This window comes from Carica papaya, chromosome 3 (genome assembly GCF_054855325.1).
Source record: "Carica papaya isolate Zhongbai chromosome 3, ASM5485532v1, whole genome shotgun sequence".
Lineage (NCBI taxonomy): Eukaryota > Viridiplantae > Streptophyta > Magnoliopsida > Brassicales > Caricaceae > Carica > Carica papaya.
The window spans coordinates 4,337,474-4,357,613 of record NC_142311.1 but is presented as its reverse complement, the minus strand read 5'-3'; the positions used below and the strand labels follow the sequence as shown (position 1 = coordinate 4,357,613).

The following is a 20,140-nucleotide window of genomic DNA, read 5'->3' as shown; positions in this document are numbered from 1 at the left end:
AAATTAACACACAAGTTTGTTTCCTAAGAATTGATATATTTCACTATTACTTTTTCTATTAATTTTATAACTCTAAAATTGAATTTTAAACCATACTAAAAAGAAAGAAATGAAAGAAATTTATTAACACAACAAGTTACGGACGATCTCAAAATTGTCAAATTTTAAACCAATCAGAAGTAAAAACGTTCTGTTCCCTTGTCCTCCTCAGTTGTAGGATATCAAAGATACCGCTTGTTTGGCGACATCTCCCAACCTATGCGAATAAACTAGATCCCCTCCCACTGTGCCACTCTCTTCGGTTTATCCGCCTTAACATGTACAAACACAATCCCAAATCTCAATAAGAACTCTCTAGCTCTCGTCTCTGTAACTCATAATTTGGAATTATCCCCTCCAGAAACCACATTTCTCGATCATCATGTCGCAGTCTCTCCAGCTTTTTACTACTTATCGGTCACTGAAGATCACTATCCCACAAAGACGCTCCTACTCTCTTCCCGCAACCTCCTATCGTCAGTCCACAGTCACCCTACCCAAGCGCACTACCCTCGCCATCAAAGCCTCCTCCTCCTCGCCACCACCGGAGCTCGACTCTTCGTCCCAAATACTGCTCTCCGACAACGGTAAAGGCCGGAAGGCGGAGGAGGCGTTAGCCACGTCAGCAACGCCTACGGTCGTGTCGGCGATTGAGGTGGATACGGTCACGGAGGCGGAGTTGAAGGAGAATGGATTCAGGAGCACGAGAAGGACGAAGCTGGTGTGCACTATCGGGCCCGCCACGTGCGGGTTCGAGCAGCTGGAAGCGCTTGCCGTGGGCGGTATGAACGTGGCCCGCATTAACATGTGCCATGGTACCCGCGAGTGGCACCGTGCCGTTATCCAGCGAGTCCGTAGGCTCAATGAAGAGAAGGGCTACGCCGTCGCCATCATGATGGACACTGAAGGCAGCGAGATCCACATGGGCGACCTAGGTGGCGCTCCTTCTGCTAAAGCTGAGGTCATTTTTCTCTTTCCCCTTTCCTCTCTTTTTCTTGTGTATATTGCATTAAACTTTAGATCATATATTTTGTTTGTGCTTTTGTCCTTAAAAATTAGGATTATCTTGTTTTTTGGATTATCTTCTTACTCCTCATTGTTTTATCATTTAAGAAGCTATATGTAGCATCTGAAATTTGATATTTTGTATTTTATTGTGATACGATAATTATTTCTAGTTGTAGGATAAACTGTAATGATAATTTTGTATGTTGGATATCTGTCTCCACGCCAAGCTAAATAATGCTTCGTGGCCAATGAAAGTGAATTTATTGTGGTAAGTTGCTCTGCATATGCAGGATGGTGAGATCTGGACATTTAGCGTTAGAGCTTTTGATTCTTCACGCCCAGAACGCACCATCAATGTGAATTATGATGGTTTTGCTGAAGGTAATACTCTCAGAGTTGTGATTTGGTTATCAATAAATAATCCAAAATGGGCATGTCTTGTTTCCCTTTTTAGTTAAGAAAGTTTAACTGCATATAAATAACACTAGGCTATTTTTGGAACAAATTGGAGTTCATTTAGAAATTCAAGATTAATTTAAATTAGTAGATGATGAAAATCTCATCCAAAATGACAAAATTGATGTCCTAGGGAATTTCAAATAGAATTAGAATAATGCGTTTTAATGTTCTACTTAGAATTTCCTGTGAGTTCAATTTCCATTATCATCTATCGAAATTTATCCTCGTAGTTGAACTAAGGGTGATTTTCCAAACTCATGAAAAAATTGATTCTCACATACTTCTCTATACATTGTGATTAAAATCATTGTTGGCTAGAAAATTAATCATCAAATGAATGTAATCACTTTAAGTATAACATATAGGAAATTGTCTCCACACACATTTACATATCTGATAATTCAATCAGTGTTCAAGCCAGTTAAAATTTGTGTTAAATGAGTAATATAGTTCTTTTTTGAAAGAAAAAAGAGAACGTTAAAAGGCATCAAAGAGGTGCCCACGAACAAAATAATTATGAGAGACAAGGGACCAGAAAATCTACAAGGTTCCCCAATGGTAACATATCTTTATTTTATCAGAAATATGATCTGCGGGTCTAATGTGGAGATTGAAAGACTGCATAGTCTAAAAGATGTACTCGAAAGTGCAGGCCCATATTTAAGAAATTTATAACATACAGGCTACCATATGTAACTCATCCCAGAACAACTGTTTCTGATGCATCTTGAACATGTTTGGCTCCACAGAACTGTTTTCTGAAACATGGTGTAATTTATAGAACCTCTTTTTATTTTTTCTGGTGCTTTGAATGAGTTAATGTAGAAGAATATAAGATAATGTGAGAAAAATATTTTGAAAGAACATATATTCAAGTGTATGGACGTCTAAATTGAAGGATAGTCGAGTATGATGACTGACAACTGTCCAAGCAATTTTTTTCTCTTAACAGAAAACTATTTGTCTCCTTTGTTTTCCAGGATGTCTTCGAGAATGGAAACAAAAGACAAATCTAAATATGCCCTGTGTCATTATTATCGTGCTTGTGTTGTTTTCTTTTGTTTACTTCTTTGTACTGATTCTAATTTTGGTCTGATCTAGATGTAAAAGTTGGGGATGAACTCTTGGTGGATGGTGGGATGGTGAGGTTTGAGGTGATTGAGAAGATAGGTCCTGATGTCAAGTGTCGATGTACTGATCCTGGATTGTTGCTTCCCCGAGCAAATTTGACTTTCTGGAGGGATGGAAGTCTTGTACGAGAACGTAATGCCATGCTTCCCACAATTTCTTCCAAGGTTGGTTCTCTGTCTTCTTGTTTGACTTCTCCTTTCAACATGTGGTTGACACGAGTGAATGAAAGTGAAAAAAGAGATTTTTTGCTTATGAAATATCTGAATTTCTATTGAAAAAAATTATATATCTGAATTTCTGAACTGGACTATAACCTGGAGGACCATTTAAATATCTATATTGTCTTGAGTGCTAGAAGCCATATCGTGATGAGGAAAAGCAACAGATTGGCTGTAATATGATATTGATCTCTAACCGGCTGTTATTCGATAATAACTTTTTGACTACTGTATTCTCTTTCCTTTTTTTTTTGCCAAGTACGAAAGTCATTCTGTTCTTTCTTCTTTTTCCTTGCCCGTTAAAGAGTGTTACTCTCCTCATTATCACTGTTGACATACTTTATATCCACGAAAGGAGTAAGTTGTTTATAGTTTCTCAAATGAACACGGGAAACAACTTTCCGAGCTGAAATATTTCTGTCTTTATTTTCAGGATTGGTTGGACATTGATTTTGGGATTGCAGAAGGTGTTGATTTTATTGCAATATCCTTTGTAAAGTCTGCTGAAGTGATTCATCATCTTAAAAGCTATATAGCTGCCCGGGCCCGTGGCAAGTATGTAAACATGTTTCTATCTAACCTTAGTTGTTTGATGTATGGGAATTGACCTTCCTCCTTGTTCAGCTGCCTCCTCTTTCTCTTTTTCTTTTTTGGATAAAGATTGTTTACTGATTATGTTCTCTTGTAGTAGCCACATCCGTTTTAGTATTATCTATATGTCTTAGATATGGTGATATCTCACTAAAGATATCAAGCTGTTTTACTGTCATTTTTATATCTATAATTTTTAGTGTTTTATACACATTGGTTATTATCATTAATACATGTAACTTAGAGCCAACACTGAGATTGATCAACATCCACAAATATATATTGTTATTTCTCCTTTCAAAAGTATTTTGTTGTTTCTGCTTTCTATTGCCTGCTTGGCTGTATTCTGAACCCAACAATTGGTAATTTTCTGTTATGATGCAGTGAAATTGCTGTCATTGCAAAGATAGAGAGTATTGACTCATTGACGAACTTGGAAGAGATTATTCGAGCATCAGACGGAGCTATGGTTGCAAGAGGTGATCTTGGTGCTCAGATACCGTTAGAACAAGTTCCATCAGCTCAGCAAAAGATTGTTCAGCTGTGCAGGAACCTAAATAAGCCAGTCATTGTAGCTTCTCAACTACTAGAATCTATGATTGAATACCCTACGCCCACAAGAGCTGAAGTTGCTGATGTGTCTGAAGCAGTTAGGCAGAGAGCTGATGCTTTGATGCTCTCTGGTGAGTCAGCTATGGGCCAGTACCCAGAGAAAGCACTGGCTGTTCTGAGAAGTGTCAGTTTAAGAATTGAAAAGTGGTGGAGAGAAGAGAAACACTATGAAGCCATGGAACTCCCTCATGTAGGATCTTCATTTTCGGATAGTATCTCAGAAGAGATTTGCAATTCTGCTGCCAAGATGGGTGTGTTTTTAAACTTAAAATATTTTAGACATATTTGGCTTTTCTTTCCTCAGTTAATGGCTTTTTCTGTCATGCATGAATGTGATTGGGATCTTTTAGATTGAGTGTATTTGTGAAAACCTTAGTTAATCACAAAACCTAAAAATATCTCCATTTCAAATATCTTTAAGTTCTAGAGATAATCGAGAAACATAGAATGAAGAAAGAAGAAAGAACATATTTTGTTTGTGCTTGAAGATAGATGAAAATTAAGAATAGAAGACTAGTCAAAAAAGAAAAAAAAGAGAAAAAACAAAAGAAAAGAATACAAAGATATACTCATCAATTGGATCTCTTCAACTCTTTAGAAAGTTCGGGGTATCATTTAGGCTTTTATCTTTTTGAAGATAAGAATTGGAGAGCAAATGATAAAGAAGAGGAGATACAGAGTATAGGCCTTCTCTAATTAATTTTGTTAACAGAATTGTTGATGTTCACAACTTTACAGTCTCCACCTAACTTCATCATTGAATTATATAAAATGTTATTTCTTTTGTTATTGTAAAATATGAGAGAGAATATAATTGAAAAAAAATTAACATCACGTAATCATTATTTCAAGTGTACATAACTTGCTTTCTTTTGTTGGTGGAGGAGGAGCATACAGATCAAGAATATCTTATCCCTTCTTTACAATAAATTTCCTATATTTTGAGATATTGCCCTTATAGCCTTCAAAAGGTTATATAACATTGATGGAGTTTGAGATCATAGGAAACTTTGTGATTTGTTTCACCTAGTTCTTTTGACTGTTGAGCAGAGTTGCTAATGAACAATAGGTTACTCTTCAGTTTCTTTTTTAGGCAGTTCATTTAGCCCTTATTATCTAAATGCTCTCTTTTGTACATGGGTTCGCCCCCTCGGCACTCTTTTTAATATTACTACTCACTTTTTATCTCAAAAAAAAAAAAATTAGCCCTTATTATCTCCAAAAGGATCTGCTCTTATGCAATATCATTGATTTTCTTTTTTTGAGTGTATATATGATATTATTAATGGATGTGGAGATCACTGCAGATTTTTTTTATTTGTTTGCATAATTCTTTTGAATATTGGTAGAGCTGCTAAATCAGCAGTATATTATTCTTCAGTTGCTTTCTTGGCTAGCTTTGTGTTATAGTCTTTATTTTTTTGTTGGACATATATGTTGTTTTCTTTCTGGCATTTTCCCATCCTTAATAGTAGTTGATGTAGTTATATCATAGAAGTTGGCCTTCCAGCACAAACTTATTCCTTAATAGCTTACATTTATCATTTTTCTTTTCCTCTTATTCATTAGAGCATATAGGTGGGCAAAGTCCATTTGGTTTGTTAAACTTTACCTTATAAATTTTCTGAAATCACTCAATTGTTTGCAATTTTTACTAATTCAAATTTTAGGGAAAATGACTAGCCTTCTTAAGGTTGTGGACAACATATGCTTTCCTCGGTATATTGACATTATATAGTCATTAGAAACAAGGTCCCAAGAGGTTGCCTTCCTTATACAAAAAGAGGGAGAATTTATAACTCAATAGAACCATCTTTCAGGTTCCCAAATCCTTATGACTAGCAAGGGGATGTTCCTTATGGAAAAACTAAGTCAGGGTTTAGAGTCAAAAGTTTCTAGTTCTGTCAGCAAAAGATAAAGCATTCTCAAAAGCCCTATGATTTTCTATCCTTTCAAGAATCTCTATTGATCCGGTGGGAGCTCTTTAGCTGCAAAAGCTATGTGAAATATAGGCTTCTTGGGGGATTCACTACCTAAGTAGCATTGGATGTCGAAAGGGGCTCTGTTGCTTATCCTTAAAAGAGGGAAGGAAGTTATTGATGTGGGACAAGAACGGTAGAATGCATTATTAGACTTATAGAGAGAAAAATCTTTTTCAACCTCGGGCGTCGTGCACCTTTGTATTATGAGTTGTACGCACGAGATACCCTCCTCTGAAGGTGGTCTTCGTGTTGTACTCCTGAACCAGGAGGTTCTTGATTGTGAAAAGAATCTTACAATTTTGAGCTCGTAGACAGAAGAATAGAAGGCAACAAGCTGAGCGAGAATGGATGGGGTTTCAAGTCAACAATTATGTTTCGGGAAGAGGAGATAGAGTGCTTGATTGGTTGCCTTGAGGAGTTTTACTAGGAGGGTTCTTCGGTGAGAAGCATGATCGGTCAGAAGCAAATTTAATGGGTGCGATGGGTAAGAATGCTGGCAGAAAATTTTTGTTGGTCACATAAAAGAGGGTTGAAGGGAGACAATGAATTATCGCCCTTGAATCCTGGGGAATGGTGGAGGTTGCTGGTGAGTTTGGGTGAAATGGTAGGAAAAACCTTTTAAAACTGCAAATGCTAGCGAAGAGGGTGCTAGAAAGGCAAGAGAAGGTACGATATTCATTGAAGTAGGAGGAATTGATTTGCACTTTCTTACGTCCCAGTTGCAAGGCGGTGATTTATGCAAAATTGGAGTAAGGGTAGTGTGAATCAGATATGGAGACAGTGAGTCGTGCAAAGGAAGGTCAAAAACAGGTAGGGAAGACGAGATCTGACTCAGGCTCGGATTTTGTTGAATTTCAAATTCAAAATCAATGGGCCTCAAAACAGCTAGAGAAAATTGGGCTAAGAAAATGAAGTCTTTAGAGTTGAGTCTAGCCCAGGTTGAAGTAATAAGGCCATAAGAAGATTTTTGGTTTGGGAGAAAGGTAAATGGGCTTGGGTCCACAAACCTAGGCCAAGTAAAGGAAAAATATCAGGACTACGTATATGGATCTGAAGGGTATTGTGATAGGGGAGAGAGGTTTAACAGAGGACGCAAATAATGAGTCTATGGGGAGCTCATCCGATGGCAAGCTGGTGGTCAGTAGACCAGGGAGCCCAATCAGTTGGTTCTGGAAAGGGTTCAAAACGAAGATATAGGAAAGAAGTCAGGGAGAGTCCAGAAGATCTAGAATGTGGAGAGGGATAGATTGAAGATGAAGCATGGGAGATGGTGCATTTCGAACTGCACAATTTCCAGTTGGTGGTGGTTCTAGAGGCAGAAAGCCGGTGAAACAAGGGGGACCCAGGAGGATGAGAGGTCTTTTCAGGAAAGAGGGCTGGTGGTGGTAGCGCCTCGTGGAGTTTGAGGTGGGTTTAGTTGAAAATTTTGTTTGCTTAATAAAAATTATCCAAAAAATCAACTATATATTGGGGGTTAGTTATCAAGTTTTTTGAGGTGCAAGCCTTTAATTTATTCAAGACAATTATTTGTAGGAGCAACCAAACACAAACTCTTCAACATCAACAAAAAGAATTTTTTTTTTTTCTTTTTTTGGCGGGGGTTGGGGTGGGTGGTTTAGAGGAAAGGGAAGTGAGAAGATTATAGACTTCAATTATTACATGGTAGACAAGGAAGTGGGGGACAGGAAGGGCGGCTCTTTATACTGTCCTCATGATAAATTGGCTAATTTCATGGAGTGTTAAGGGGCTGAATGACTCTAAGAAGAGAACAATCATAAAGATTGCAAAAGTAGATCTAAGCTGTATGTAATGTCTTTTCAAGAATAAAAAATGGAATCCTTTTCTGATTTGATGGCGTACTTGGTATGGATAGTCAGGGATGTGGATTGGAGAATTTTTCAAACTACTGGGACGGTGGGGAAGAGGTTGAGGATAACACTCAGGGGGTTTGTTCCATAGTTTATGTGTGCAAATTGCATGGATGGAAGTGGAACTACGTGGGAGTATACAGGATAGGGGAGGGGAGGGACATGATAGCTCTTTTGGGGAATTTTGAGGAGTGCGAATGGCGTTGAGATCTTCAGCAAGTGATCATAGGAGATTTTGATGTGGTCCTTAATAGACAAGAATATTCGGGGGGGGTGGGGGGGGGGGGGGGAACTTTTCTATGGTTTTTATTAAGGAATTTTCTTGTATAGTAAACAAATTCGATCTCACAGATCCCCCCTTCTTGGAGGGAGATGGACTTGGACCAAATTCTAGTCCATCCTATTCAAGAATTAATTGGTTTATCGTATCAATATCTTTCCAAGCTCAAATGTGGTGGTTAACGCAGAAGCTTCTTCAATGCACGACATTGTATCATTTTCCATCAATTTGGATATTAATGACTTCAAGTGGAGTCCTTGTTCGTTTAGATTTGATAATAAGTGGCTGTCAGTGCATAAGTTTGATAATAGAATAAAGAGGTGGTGGGAAGAGATAGAGGGGTTTCGGTTTTGCTAGTTTTAGATTTGCTAAAAAAACTGTCAATGGTCAAAGTTAAGCTAAGCAATGGAGAAAGGAGGTTATATGGTGGAAGGCAAAAGTAGGATGAGTTGTTTTCTGAGCTAGAGATGATTGATAGCTTGGAGGGAGAAAGGAGCTTAGAAAGGGAAGGCATTGAGAAAAGAGAGGGCATACTATTTGAGTTAGTATATGTTGCTTAAGAAGGAAATCAATTGCGGAAAAATCAAGAGCGAAAGAGATACTGGAGGGAGACAAAAATACAAAAGTATTCCACAGTTTGGCCAGCCATTACAAATGATGCAACTATGTTGAGGAATTATGGGTGAGGGAAAGGATGATATCGGCAATGAGGATTCTAGAGAAGAGGTTAAGTCTATTTTGAAGATCTTTACACATAAGATTCCTCGAGAGGCTCAACTTTAGGTGATATGAATTTTAGTAGGTTGGGAGAACAATAGGTAATGTTTCGTGTCACTGAGGAAGAGATCTATTGAGGGTCTAATGAGTTGCAAGGGAGAAAATGCTCTAGGTCCAGGTGGTTATAATATGAGCTTTTTTCAATGCTACTGGGGGACCTTAAAAGGAGACATGATTGCTCTATTCAAGAAGCTTCACAATATGGACTCTTTTTCATAGAATATAAACTCAACTTTTTTTATGGCTTTTTACTCGAAAACTAGAAGAGGCTTCTAACATAAAAGATTTAAGACCTTGAAAGGAGACATTTTGTTATGTTGAAAGAGGTTCATAGTATGGGCTCTTTTTCGAAGAATTTAAACTCTAAGTTTTTGGTTTTCATTCTTGTGAACGGGTGTTATATGTGTTTGATGGCTGAGGAGTCCTGTAATCATGTGTTGCTTTGGTGCCCTGTGGCTTGGGACCTTTGGTGTGTGATCTATGGGTTGTTAGGGATTCAGTGGGTCATGGCGGATTCGGTCCATGAGGAAATTTGGGCTTGGGATGGGTTATATATATAAAAAAACATTGTAAACATTATTCCATTAACTGTTTTATGGGTTATCTGAAAAGAAAGGAACTTGAGAGCTTTTGAGGGTAGAGTTTGCAGTCTATATAGCATTAGAGATAAATGGTTGCATTCTTTTGGAACCATATTGTTAGATCATGACATTATTAGCGATGTAGATCTTGAAAATGTCATTAAGGTCTTAACTCTTTTGTAAATCTTTTGTACATAGGTGATACTCCCGTTTTGGTATTCTGTTAATATAATATTTTACATTTTTTATTTCAAAAAAAAAGGTTTTTGGTTTTCATTCGAAAAGTGGAAGGAGTCTCCAACATAAAAGATTTCAATCCTATCAGTTTGATGAGTGAAGTGAAAGTTCCTGCAAGAAGGATGGCTAAAGTGGTGAGTAGTGTGGTAGGTGAATGTCAACATCTTTTGTGTAAGGAAGATAGATCTTGGATCTAGCCTTAATTGCCATAGAGGTTGTTATGAGCGTAATATAGGGTGGGGAGAGAAGTTTTATACAATTGGTATGGAAGAGGCTTATGACCATGTAGCATTGAGTTTTCTCTTTTACATTATGAATAGAATGAGCTTTGGTGATAAATGGGGCATGCAGATGGTAGGGTTATGGAAAAGAATTTGTATGGAGAAGGGGGGTTTTAGGAGTGCATTAGATGGAGAGTGGGGTCGGATGATAGAGTTAGATTTTGGAGGGACGAGCAGATGAGGGGGGCGTTGATTCATCAACTCCCTAGTATTTTTGCCTTCTTGCACAACAAGGATGCCACTATTATAGAGTCCTTTCTAAGCACTCTTGGGAATGAACTTGGTTGGTCTAGTTGGTCAAAATTTAAATGGTTGGAAGATTCTTGATTAGTTAAGACTATTGACGTATCTCTCGCAAACAAGTATGCTCAAGCATCTGATTACAAGCCAAGGTGATTTCTTCAGGTGTCATCTCTGTGAAGTCATATTATCTACATGTAAGGGGTGAAGTCTTATGAAGATTTTCTTACTAGCTTGATTTGGAAAGTAAAGATAATTCCCACAATGGCCTTCTTTGCATAGGAAGTTGGCGGGGAAAGTATCTTGACTTTGGACAAGTTGATTAGGAGAGGAAAATTTTAGTGGATGGGCATTATATGTGCGTGAGATACCTAGAGTCATGGAATCAAATTCTTCTGTGGTGCCCGTATGCTCACCAGATTTGTAATTCGGCTTTCTGGTTTAAGTTGGATAATTTTTTTTTGAAATAAGGGTTTAAGTTGAATAATAGCAGGTTCAGTACGGGAGAAATTATGTTCATGGAAGGCATCCAAGGTGATGAGAGATTAAGGCATATCCCTTTGGCTACCTACCTTCTGGGCTCTTCAGAAGGAGAGGAATAAAAGAGTTTTTGAGGGTATAGAATCTAATTTTGATAGATTTAAAGATTTTTGGTTTCAATTCCTAAGTTTTTTTATTAGGGGTCATCTGCTTTATTCTAATAAGAGAACCTAATTGGTACTTTGGCTGACTTGTAAATGCTTTTGTATATTGGTTACACTCCTTGGTACTAGTAAATATATTACACTTTTCTTTCAAAAAAAAAAGAAAGCTTGAATGCAATACTTAGGGAAAAGTCTAATAAAGAATAAAAAAATAAAACTTCAAATCTCAAAAATCAAATTAACATCTCAATGTTTTATAATATTTGTATGAATAGTTTGAGTAACAAAAGGTAGGATAACCTATTCATAAGTACCACAAATAATCAAAATAAGAAAACTATACTTTTGAGGCTATAATAGAGAATAACTAAAGAGTATCCTAGCTGAATGGGAAATAATAAACTTGTACTACTTATGATCGTTAGGTGAGAGTCCTAAATAAGCTAACTATCCTTAATAAGCATCAACATTATAATTTCATAAAATCTCTAATTTGCAATATGTCCAATTTAGGATCTTATTGTTATGAATTATTTTACGCCATTTGGTGCAAACTGTAACTCGAATTTTAAAATGTTGAAGCAACAAAAATATCAAAATTAGAATTTATCTTCCAAACAATTGAGATATGTCAAACTTGAGATTGTTGTGAGAGAAAAGAAAATAACTCCAAAATCATGAATTCCAAATGAGTAGTGGGCTAATTGGGTATGACAAAGTCTATCAATGGAAGAATTGTTAGCCTTTGCTTGTCAATATTGGTCGCTAAAGGCAAACACACTTAGACATATATTTTTGTTGGCTCTCCATGTAGAGCTTCTTTTTTCTTCATGGAGTTCAAATCATTAGAATTTCTTTTATATATAAAAAGAATGTGTATTAAGTATATGAGACCAAGGGGATGCTACCCATGTACACAGTATTTACATCTCAATTAAAACATCAAAGATGATCTTAAAATTATCCCACCCATAAAGGTCATGACCCAGCAAAAGAGCTCCAAGAACATTAATTCACTATCCCTAATTTTGGTCATATCTCCCATACTCTCCTCAAAAGCTTTATTATTTCTCTCTTTCCAAATCATTCAAGAAATAATAAGTGGAATAAGCTTTACAGTTTTCGATTTTTTCCATATCCCATCCCACGCCCAAAGTTCATCCCTAATTGTACCCGCTCTCACCCAGTTAATGCCCAGAAGATTATACACCATTGACCAAATATTATTAACCACTGGACACTAAAGCAGGATGTAATTACAAGATTCAGTCGCTCCCATACACATGTAGCACCCATTTAACCATAATCTTGTCTCTTCTCATCAACTTGTCAATCGTAAGGATACATTTCCAACCTGCTTCCCATGCGAAAAAAGCTATTCTCGGTGGTGCCTTCACCTTCCTTATCTATTGAGCCGGAAAGTTGATGCTATCCTTATCTCTCTTTACCAAGTGAGCATAGTACAATCTGACAGCGAACAACCCATTCTTATTCAATTTCCATACCACCTTATCCTTATCATCACTCAGTTGCACTTTACACATCAGCAAAAGAAGTGCCTCAAATTCATCAATCTCCTAATCATTAAGGTTTTGGACAAATTCAAGCCCCACCCTCTATTACCTTCCTCCCCCCAGAAGACCTCCTCCACCATCAAATTCTTCTTCTTGGGCGACAGAATATATTCTTGAGAATTGGTTCCTAAGATTACCCCTCCAAATCCACTTGTCATCCCAAAAGAGAATTATGTTGCCCTCCCTAGTTTTCACTGGATGCAATCCAAAGACTGATGTTTCCCTGCCCCAATCTTTTTCCATAAGCCCATCCCAAAAAATCAACTAGAATATTTCTCGTGCTCAACATAAGCAATGTCGTTGTTTGTTACTAAATCAGAAGATCCATCACTTCGTAACTCAATTTGATTAGTAGAAATTATAACATCTTTGGTAACACTTTTTGCTAATTGAGTTGCTTCACCTATCTGCACGCTTCCGAGATTATTTCTTAATTTTTTATCATTAGGTTGTAGATTTTTTATGGAACTTTCTGACCCTCCAGTTGATTTTTTTTCTGTTCCTTTACCTGCTCACTATGTTTTGTTGAAGTTTCAAATATGCCTTTTGTATGATAAAAGATTCAATATTTCCGTGAATGGAATGTATTTTAATAATCTCTTTGAAGATGTCAGCCTTATCACTTAACTTGCAGATGACTATTTTTAAGTACTTAAATCAGCCTTAGAGGGATATAAATTGCCAATTTCTTCATGGGACTACATTTTCTTGCACATGGGAACACTTGTCTCCAACATTTTCTATTCTGAAAGATAATCCCGGATATCCATCCGATAACAACTATCATACAAGCAATATTCTTTGATATAATCTTGTGACCAAAATAGCATCTTCATTTAGTTCACAAGTCATAAGAGCTTGCAATCTTTTAGAGTTTCAACTGGTTTTAGTTTTCTCCATATATCCACATTGAAAAAAAAAACTTGACATAACTCATCTTGTGAACTCGTCGTTTATACAAAACCACATGCCCCATAGAATTTAACTAAGAGATCATGACTAAATCCACTCATGTTTACAACATCCAAAAATCGCCTTGTATTTTCTTTTCAATAATTTGACCAAAATGATAAGATCCAAATTCAATTCAACCGAAAAGTATAAAATGCAAATATGATGCAAAAAATCTCAAATCATTGAGAATGGTTTAGGAATACCCCATGAACTTGTAGAAGTTTTGACTTAAATTTGGCTTGAAAGTGGCGTCCAAATGGCTCAACCCAAAAGTTTGCTTGACTTTGGATGTGGCTTAGCTCCAGAAAAAAACTCAGCTCAACTATAGATGGGCACGGGGCAGATATGCGATGAATTTGTTTATTCCCATACTTGTCTGCTAGTAAAAATATAAATCCATGTTTGTTTCACACCTCAAGGAAGTAGAAAATCTCTTTATCCATTATCCTCTCCATTGGTAAAAGTTTCCACCCCCACCTGCCCCGCTTACCACTTTTTTAAATTCTAATAAAATTAGAAATATCTAAATCAATAATTAAATCATAGTTAAAAATTTAAGTGTTGACCAAAACAAAATATAATTTTAAATCATATTTAAACATACTCTACTCAATAATAAATATAAAATAACATTATAGATGTACAATGTTAAATATTTATTACTTAAAATTTAATTAATTTAAGTAGAATTAAAAGCAAAATCAAAATTTATTAGTTATGTGTATAGTGGGTGGATGGAGCGGGCACATGATGGTTTTATAACTTTATATCCACACTCATCCTGTGATCCTTTAATTACGGGTTTTTACCTATCTTATCTGAGGTGGGTTAGCAGGTAACTGGCCCCTATGCCCATCTCTCAAGTGAGAGGTTCCACTTAAGAAACGACTAGATTGAAATGACTTGGGCAGGATTTCATCATGGCTTTCTGTGCGTGAGAATAACAATTAAGCTAGGGTAAACTCTTCGTAGGAACTAAGCATAATCAAGACAAGAAAACCTTTTAAGTCTTCCTAGGAAATAAGCTAAATAGTAAAATAAATCAATTAATTGAAGGACCTATAGTGGATGATAACTAAATAGGATCCCAGAAAATAGGAAGCACTTATGAACCTTATGTAATAGTTTCTAAATAAGTTTAATACTCCTAATAATTCATAACTATTATAAGTACATAAATATCTCTTGATATTAAAATATTAACGAAAATTTAAGATTGAAATATGGAAAACAAAGGCCACCCCTAGCATTGTTTTTTTCTTCTTTTGCCACTTGTGGGGAATTTTGGGCAAAGCTTTAACTATTGCTATTCTCGTGAAAAGGAGCAAAATAATGGTGAACTCGTGCTTCCTTCGTCTCAACATTGTTGACATCTTTTCCTCACGGTTTTGGGGAGATTTCTCCCTTATGGGAAAACTTCTTTTCCTCTCTTGCTTATTTTCTTCTTCCACTTGGATTGAGTTGTATGGACCATTATACCCTTGGGTTAATGGACTTGTTTTCTTCCTCCCTTTGGCCTCTTAACTTGAGTCAAGCCCATCTTCCTCATTTATCCATTCTTGAATAAAGAGTTGAAGGATTGTTGTAGACTTTTTGCTCTTCCTATTGTAATGGTCTCACTTGGCATCATAATGCCTCTCCCAAGTGACCCAAATCTATCCAAGATGTGTGAGTCTTGCTTAGATCTTCCTTGGCCACCACTCACTCCTTGGTTTGGGCTTTGAAATGGTCCATGCTCTCCACGCTTACATCATAGGGTGTCAAATAAAACTTAATATGAAAAGAATAGTTAGAAAAACAGCAACAAAGTAAACATATAACTACATAAGAAATAAAATCCTAAACTGATGAAATAACTATGAAAATCCTGCTAAAATACAGTAGTTCTTATAGTACTCCTGTAGTGGTAAAAACTATGCTGGATGATCCTGTATCAGTAGCAGGGTGGTGATGGTGGATATGGTTGATCAGGAGCATTCTTGCAGGTTTAGCAAGCTTCATGGGGCACAGTTTATTTCAGTCGGATGAAAAAGTATGTGTCAGGGCTTTGCTTCAAATTGGGGTAGAGACAGAGAGGGAAGGGGCAGAGATATATAAATATTTTCACAGTGATTGGTGGTTTTCCGGATTCCGGATGCCAGTGCCTTGTTTTCCTTAATATTAAAAAAGCTTGATTAAAGTAAGTGTCTGATCATGTCTGATCATGTCTTATGAGAACGTTCCCAAGGATTTATGACATTGCTCAATAAAAAATATGATGGTTGAGGAGGCTTACCGGGTCACCAACGAGGGCATTGAACGGACGGTAAATGTTTCAAGAAACCAAAATGATTGGGAAGTCAGTGAATATGAAGAGATGCAACAGATATTGGCCTCACAACATATAAATTCTTCTATGGATTATGTTATCTGGAAATTGGAGAAGAGAGGAGATTTTTCTTTCAGTTCTTATTACAGGCATCTTGCAAGTGGGGCTGATGGAGGATTCCAGAACTTTCCAGCAAAGCAAATCTGGAAAGTTAAGGGCCCCGAGAGTTTTTTTTTTTTTCTTAGGAAGCTTGCAGGGAGAGAATTCTAACCATTGACAAGTTAAGGTCCAGAGGACAGATTTTAGTAAATAGATGCTATCTTTGTATGCATGCATAAATCCTGCAATCATTGACTGTTTTGGTGTCTTACGGCGTACGGTCTGTGGAGTATGATCTACGGTTTATTGGGGGTCAACTAGGTAATGGCGGGGTCTGTTTGTGGGGAAATTTGGGCATGGGAAAGGTTAAGTGTTAAAAGAAATGTGGCCGAATTAATTCCATTGACCATTTTTTGGGTTGTGTAAAGAGAGAAATGTTAGAGCTTTTAAAGGAAAAGAGTTAGGGCTGTATAAATTAAGAGATACATTATTTTGGAACTATTTTGTTAGGTCACGACACGACATTAGAGATGAGAATTTTTGGAATGTCATTAATATATTATTTTTTTGTAAATCTCTTGTACATGGGTGGTACCTCCTTTTTTTAAGTACCTTATTAATATATACATCACACTTTTTATCTCAAAAAAAAAAAAAAGTCTAACCACATCTAATTGACGAATTTAGAGTAATATTTCTAATGTAGGACAAAAGAACTTGAATATAATACTTAGAGAAATTTCTCTTGGAATCAAAACTGGATATCTCATATCTCAATAAGCAATCAATAACTCAACATTTGTATAATAATCATTTGAATGGCATACCAAATAACTACAAGTAGGTTACCATTTATGTAAGTGCTAGAATAGAATTAAAATAGGAGATCTTTAGGCCTATCTAAGAATCTACTAAATAGGAAAGTACACCAACTAATTAGGATAATCAATAATAGATAATACCTAGTTCTTAAATAAGGTAAATAACTAAATAAACATAAATATTGCAATTACATATATATCTCTTGGCATTGAAAGACGTTCATTTCAGGATTTTTTGTTCTGCATCTTTTTCCATAAATGAGGAAATTTTTTTGGTCATTGCTCCTCTTTCTATCGCATTGCTGTCTCCTACTCTAGGTTTGGTTCCCGTAGGTGACGCAGGAAAAAAGAGTGAGATATTTGAGAGAGGAGACAGGACATTACTCATAAAATAATGCAGTGGCTAGATTCTTTCTAATAGCAACCATGAAAATACAGAGAGAAAGAGTCTGCTATTATTTTATTAATTTTTGAAGAAAAAAACTGCTCTATATAATGCTAAACCTCATATACAGCATGGGAATGGTAGAAAAGCAAATTAGCAAAAAGGAAAATGAATCTGAGAACAATAGAAGTTACAAATGTACCTAATTTGCCAATCAATAATAATATCCTAACAATAGAATTATACAATAAGAGAACCAACCTATATAGGGAAAAGAGAGAAATTGTCTGCCATTTTTATTAATTTTTGAAGCAAAACTGCTTTATATAATGCTAGACAAATATATCCTTTATCAAATAGTATTTGACATTAAAGTAAGTGGTTTGATGTCATCCTAATAATTGTTTTATAACCTGTATGTTTTGTTATTTACATGAAAAGCCTGCAACTAGTATATCCTTAGTATATCTGTTTTTTCATTTTCTGCTGGGATGAGTGGTGAAGCCTTACCAGTGGTAGGTTTCCTTGACCAAAGAGTTCAAGCTGTTTTGTCCTTGTTATTTTTGAACCATTCATTGTTCGTTATGTGGTTTTGATTGTCATTTTCAGCTAACAACCTAGAGGTGGATGCCTTATTTGTCTATACCAAGACTGGTCACATGGCATCTCTCCTCTCGCGCTGTCGTCCTGACTGCCCAATCTTTGCTTTTACAACCACAACCTCTGTGAGGAGGCGCCTAAACCTACAGTGGGGTCTGATACCTTTCCGCTTGAGCTTCTCTGATGATATGGAGAGTAACCTTAATAAAACATTCTCACTGCTCAAAGCTAGGGGAATGATCAAATCAGGTGACCTTGTCATTGCTGTCTCTGACATGTTGCAATCTATTCAGGTTATGAATGTTCCATGAAGACTTTATTTCGATCGAAGACCTTGGCCGCCATTTTAATCTTTATAGATTATGTTATCTATTGAATAGTAATAATTGTTATTGGTTAAAAATCTACTTATTACTGGTAAAGAAAAATCATTGCTACGAGAGAACAGAGGCAAATCATGAGATTTTCATCCAATTTTCACAGCTGGGATTTTTGGTGGTATAGATCTCAACTGTTCAGCTGGAAGATTAGGCAAGATTATCCCGCAGCTTCAGCTTCTGTGATTTTCATGACAAGTGATCAGAATTAAACCCTGTGGTTTAACTTTGCATAGGCAGGCGTGATATGTTTAAAAGTGTGCGGTAAAAAGCAGAGTTTAGTGATTTGTTTTGGTCTACTTGGTTTGTAGAAACAATATATGTCATTGATTGTTGTATTTTTGTTCAGCTTAGAATTTGGAGTGAAGCGTGGACTGAGAGTAATATTATCACATTATTTTTTGAGATAAATCTCCCTTGTTAAAACGTCAATGTCTTATCAGCTCTTATCCTGTGTCTTATCTTTCTGACGTTATGAATCAGTAAGATTTTTTGTAGTATATTGATTTAACCAGTCCCGTTGAAATAACGTTCTTAGTGGTTTGACAAATTAGTGCCTCCGATTGTATACATATTTTTTGGTGATTTGGATATGGATGATTATGACTTGGAAGCTTTAATTTCGTGAGAAGTGTATAGTAGCAGGTAATTCTCTATAGCACGACGATGACCTACCACCCACAATGCAGTGCTAGAATTTCAGTGATCCAACAGATTGGAACTTGGTAAATAATGTTTCAAACATTCGTCTGAAGCGTTAATCATGTCACGAAGAGTATGCATATTTTCAAACACTAGTAACTGACCTTGAAACTCATTAAAGTATGTTAGTATTGAATAATCATGAGTAGCTTTTCGTGGAGCCAGGGACTTGTCGTGCGAAATGGGTAATATACGCAACTGGAACTTGCCAATTACAAATAAACACACAACTAAACTGTTTTAGCATTCTTGTTCAACTGTACTCTCACTGAGAAAGTTGAAAATCTACTAGTTAGTGGTTATTAACGTCTTCAGTTGGGATTGAAATAATAAAAGGAAGAAATTTCTAGTGCCTGAGTTATGGTGACTATTGGTTTTAATGACTGAACGACCAAATAACCACTGATTAAGAGTAGAGGTGACGAACTCAAACATTGGTCTTTAATGCAGTGTGAGTGTGAGCAACTTATTTAGGATTCAGTTTTTTTTTTTTTTTTTTTTAGACTGCAAATTGTGTCTACTGAATTATTGGATAGTTGGGTATTTTGTTTCATGGGTGAATCCAAACAGCCAACTATTATTCACAGTTCAAGTCCGTAAGCTCTCTTCACCTGGAGAATGGCATCTTTAGTGTAACCAAGAAGTTTATATAAAAACCTTCAGAAACTTGACCACAATAAAAATGTCCTCAGGATACCCAATTTTTTTCTTAAAAAAGAGAAATTAAAAACATGATAATTAATCATGCATTGCAGATTTGAAGGAAGACGAAGAACGAATCAAAAAAATCTTTCAAAGCAATGAGTTCTGACTGCCCACCGCGAGCGTGACACAGAAATATATGAAAGTACATGTTCGTGAGTTTTGACTTTGTGACCACCAATTTTAAATGCTATTATAACTCCCTCTACCTGCTTCATGTTAATCAGTCCTTTAAAAAAACATCTTCCTCCATTATTTCTTTTTCTTTTTTCCAGATAGAAATGACAATACAATAAAAAATTAATATATATATATATATATTTCAAATTTAAATTAACTTCTTACTTAATTGAAATAAAGTGCTTTTATAACTTTTCTTTGTTATAAGTGTAAATAAAATTGAAGAAAATTCATTTAGCAATATTTGAAATATATAAACTATAACAAAAGTTACTTATAACATACTTTCAAAATGTAAAGATCATTTACATATTTAATTCAAACAAAATTTCTAGCATTCAAATATAGGTGTGATTTTACACATAACATAGTAAACTCTCTTCTTCCATTTTGTATTTTAGTTCACTCCATCCATACTCAGTTGGTTCATCCTCCGTTTCTACCACATTTGACAAACTATATTGTCTTATATATATATATATATATATAT

General features: G+C 36.0%; 1 protein-coding gene across 1 annotated transcript; it reads left to right on the top strand.

Moving 5' to 3' along the window:
* The first annotated feature begins 259 nt into the window (after positions 1-259).
* Positions 260-18,498, top strand: PKP-ALPHA (Pyruvate kinase family protein). The gene is made up of 6 exons (XM_088215202.1): positions 260-1,000; positions 1,338-1,428; positions 2,608-2,801; positions 3,289-3,410; positions 3,831-4,309; positions 17,699-18,498. The coding sequence occupies exons 1-6, from the start codon at positions 422-424 to the stop codon at positions 17,998-18,000; spliced, it is 1,767 nt and encodes a 588-aa protein (XP_088071328.1). The 5' UTR covers positions 260-421; the 3' UTR covers positions 18,001-18,498.
* Positions 18,499-20,140: the final 1,642 nt, after the last annotated feature.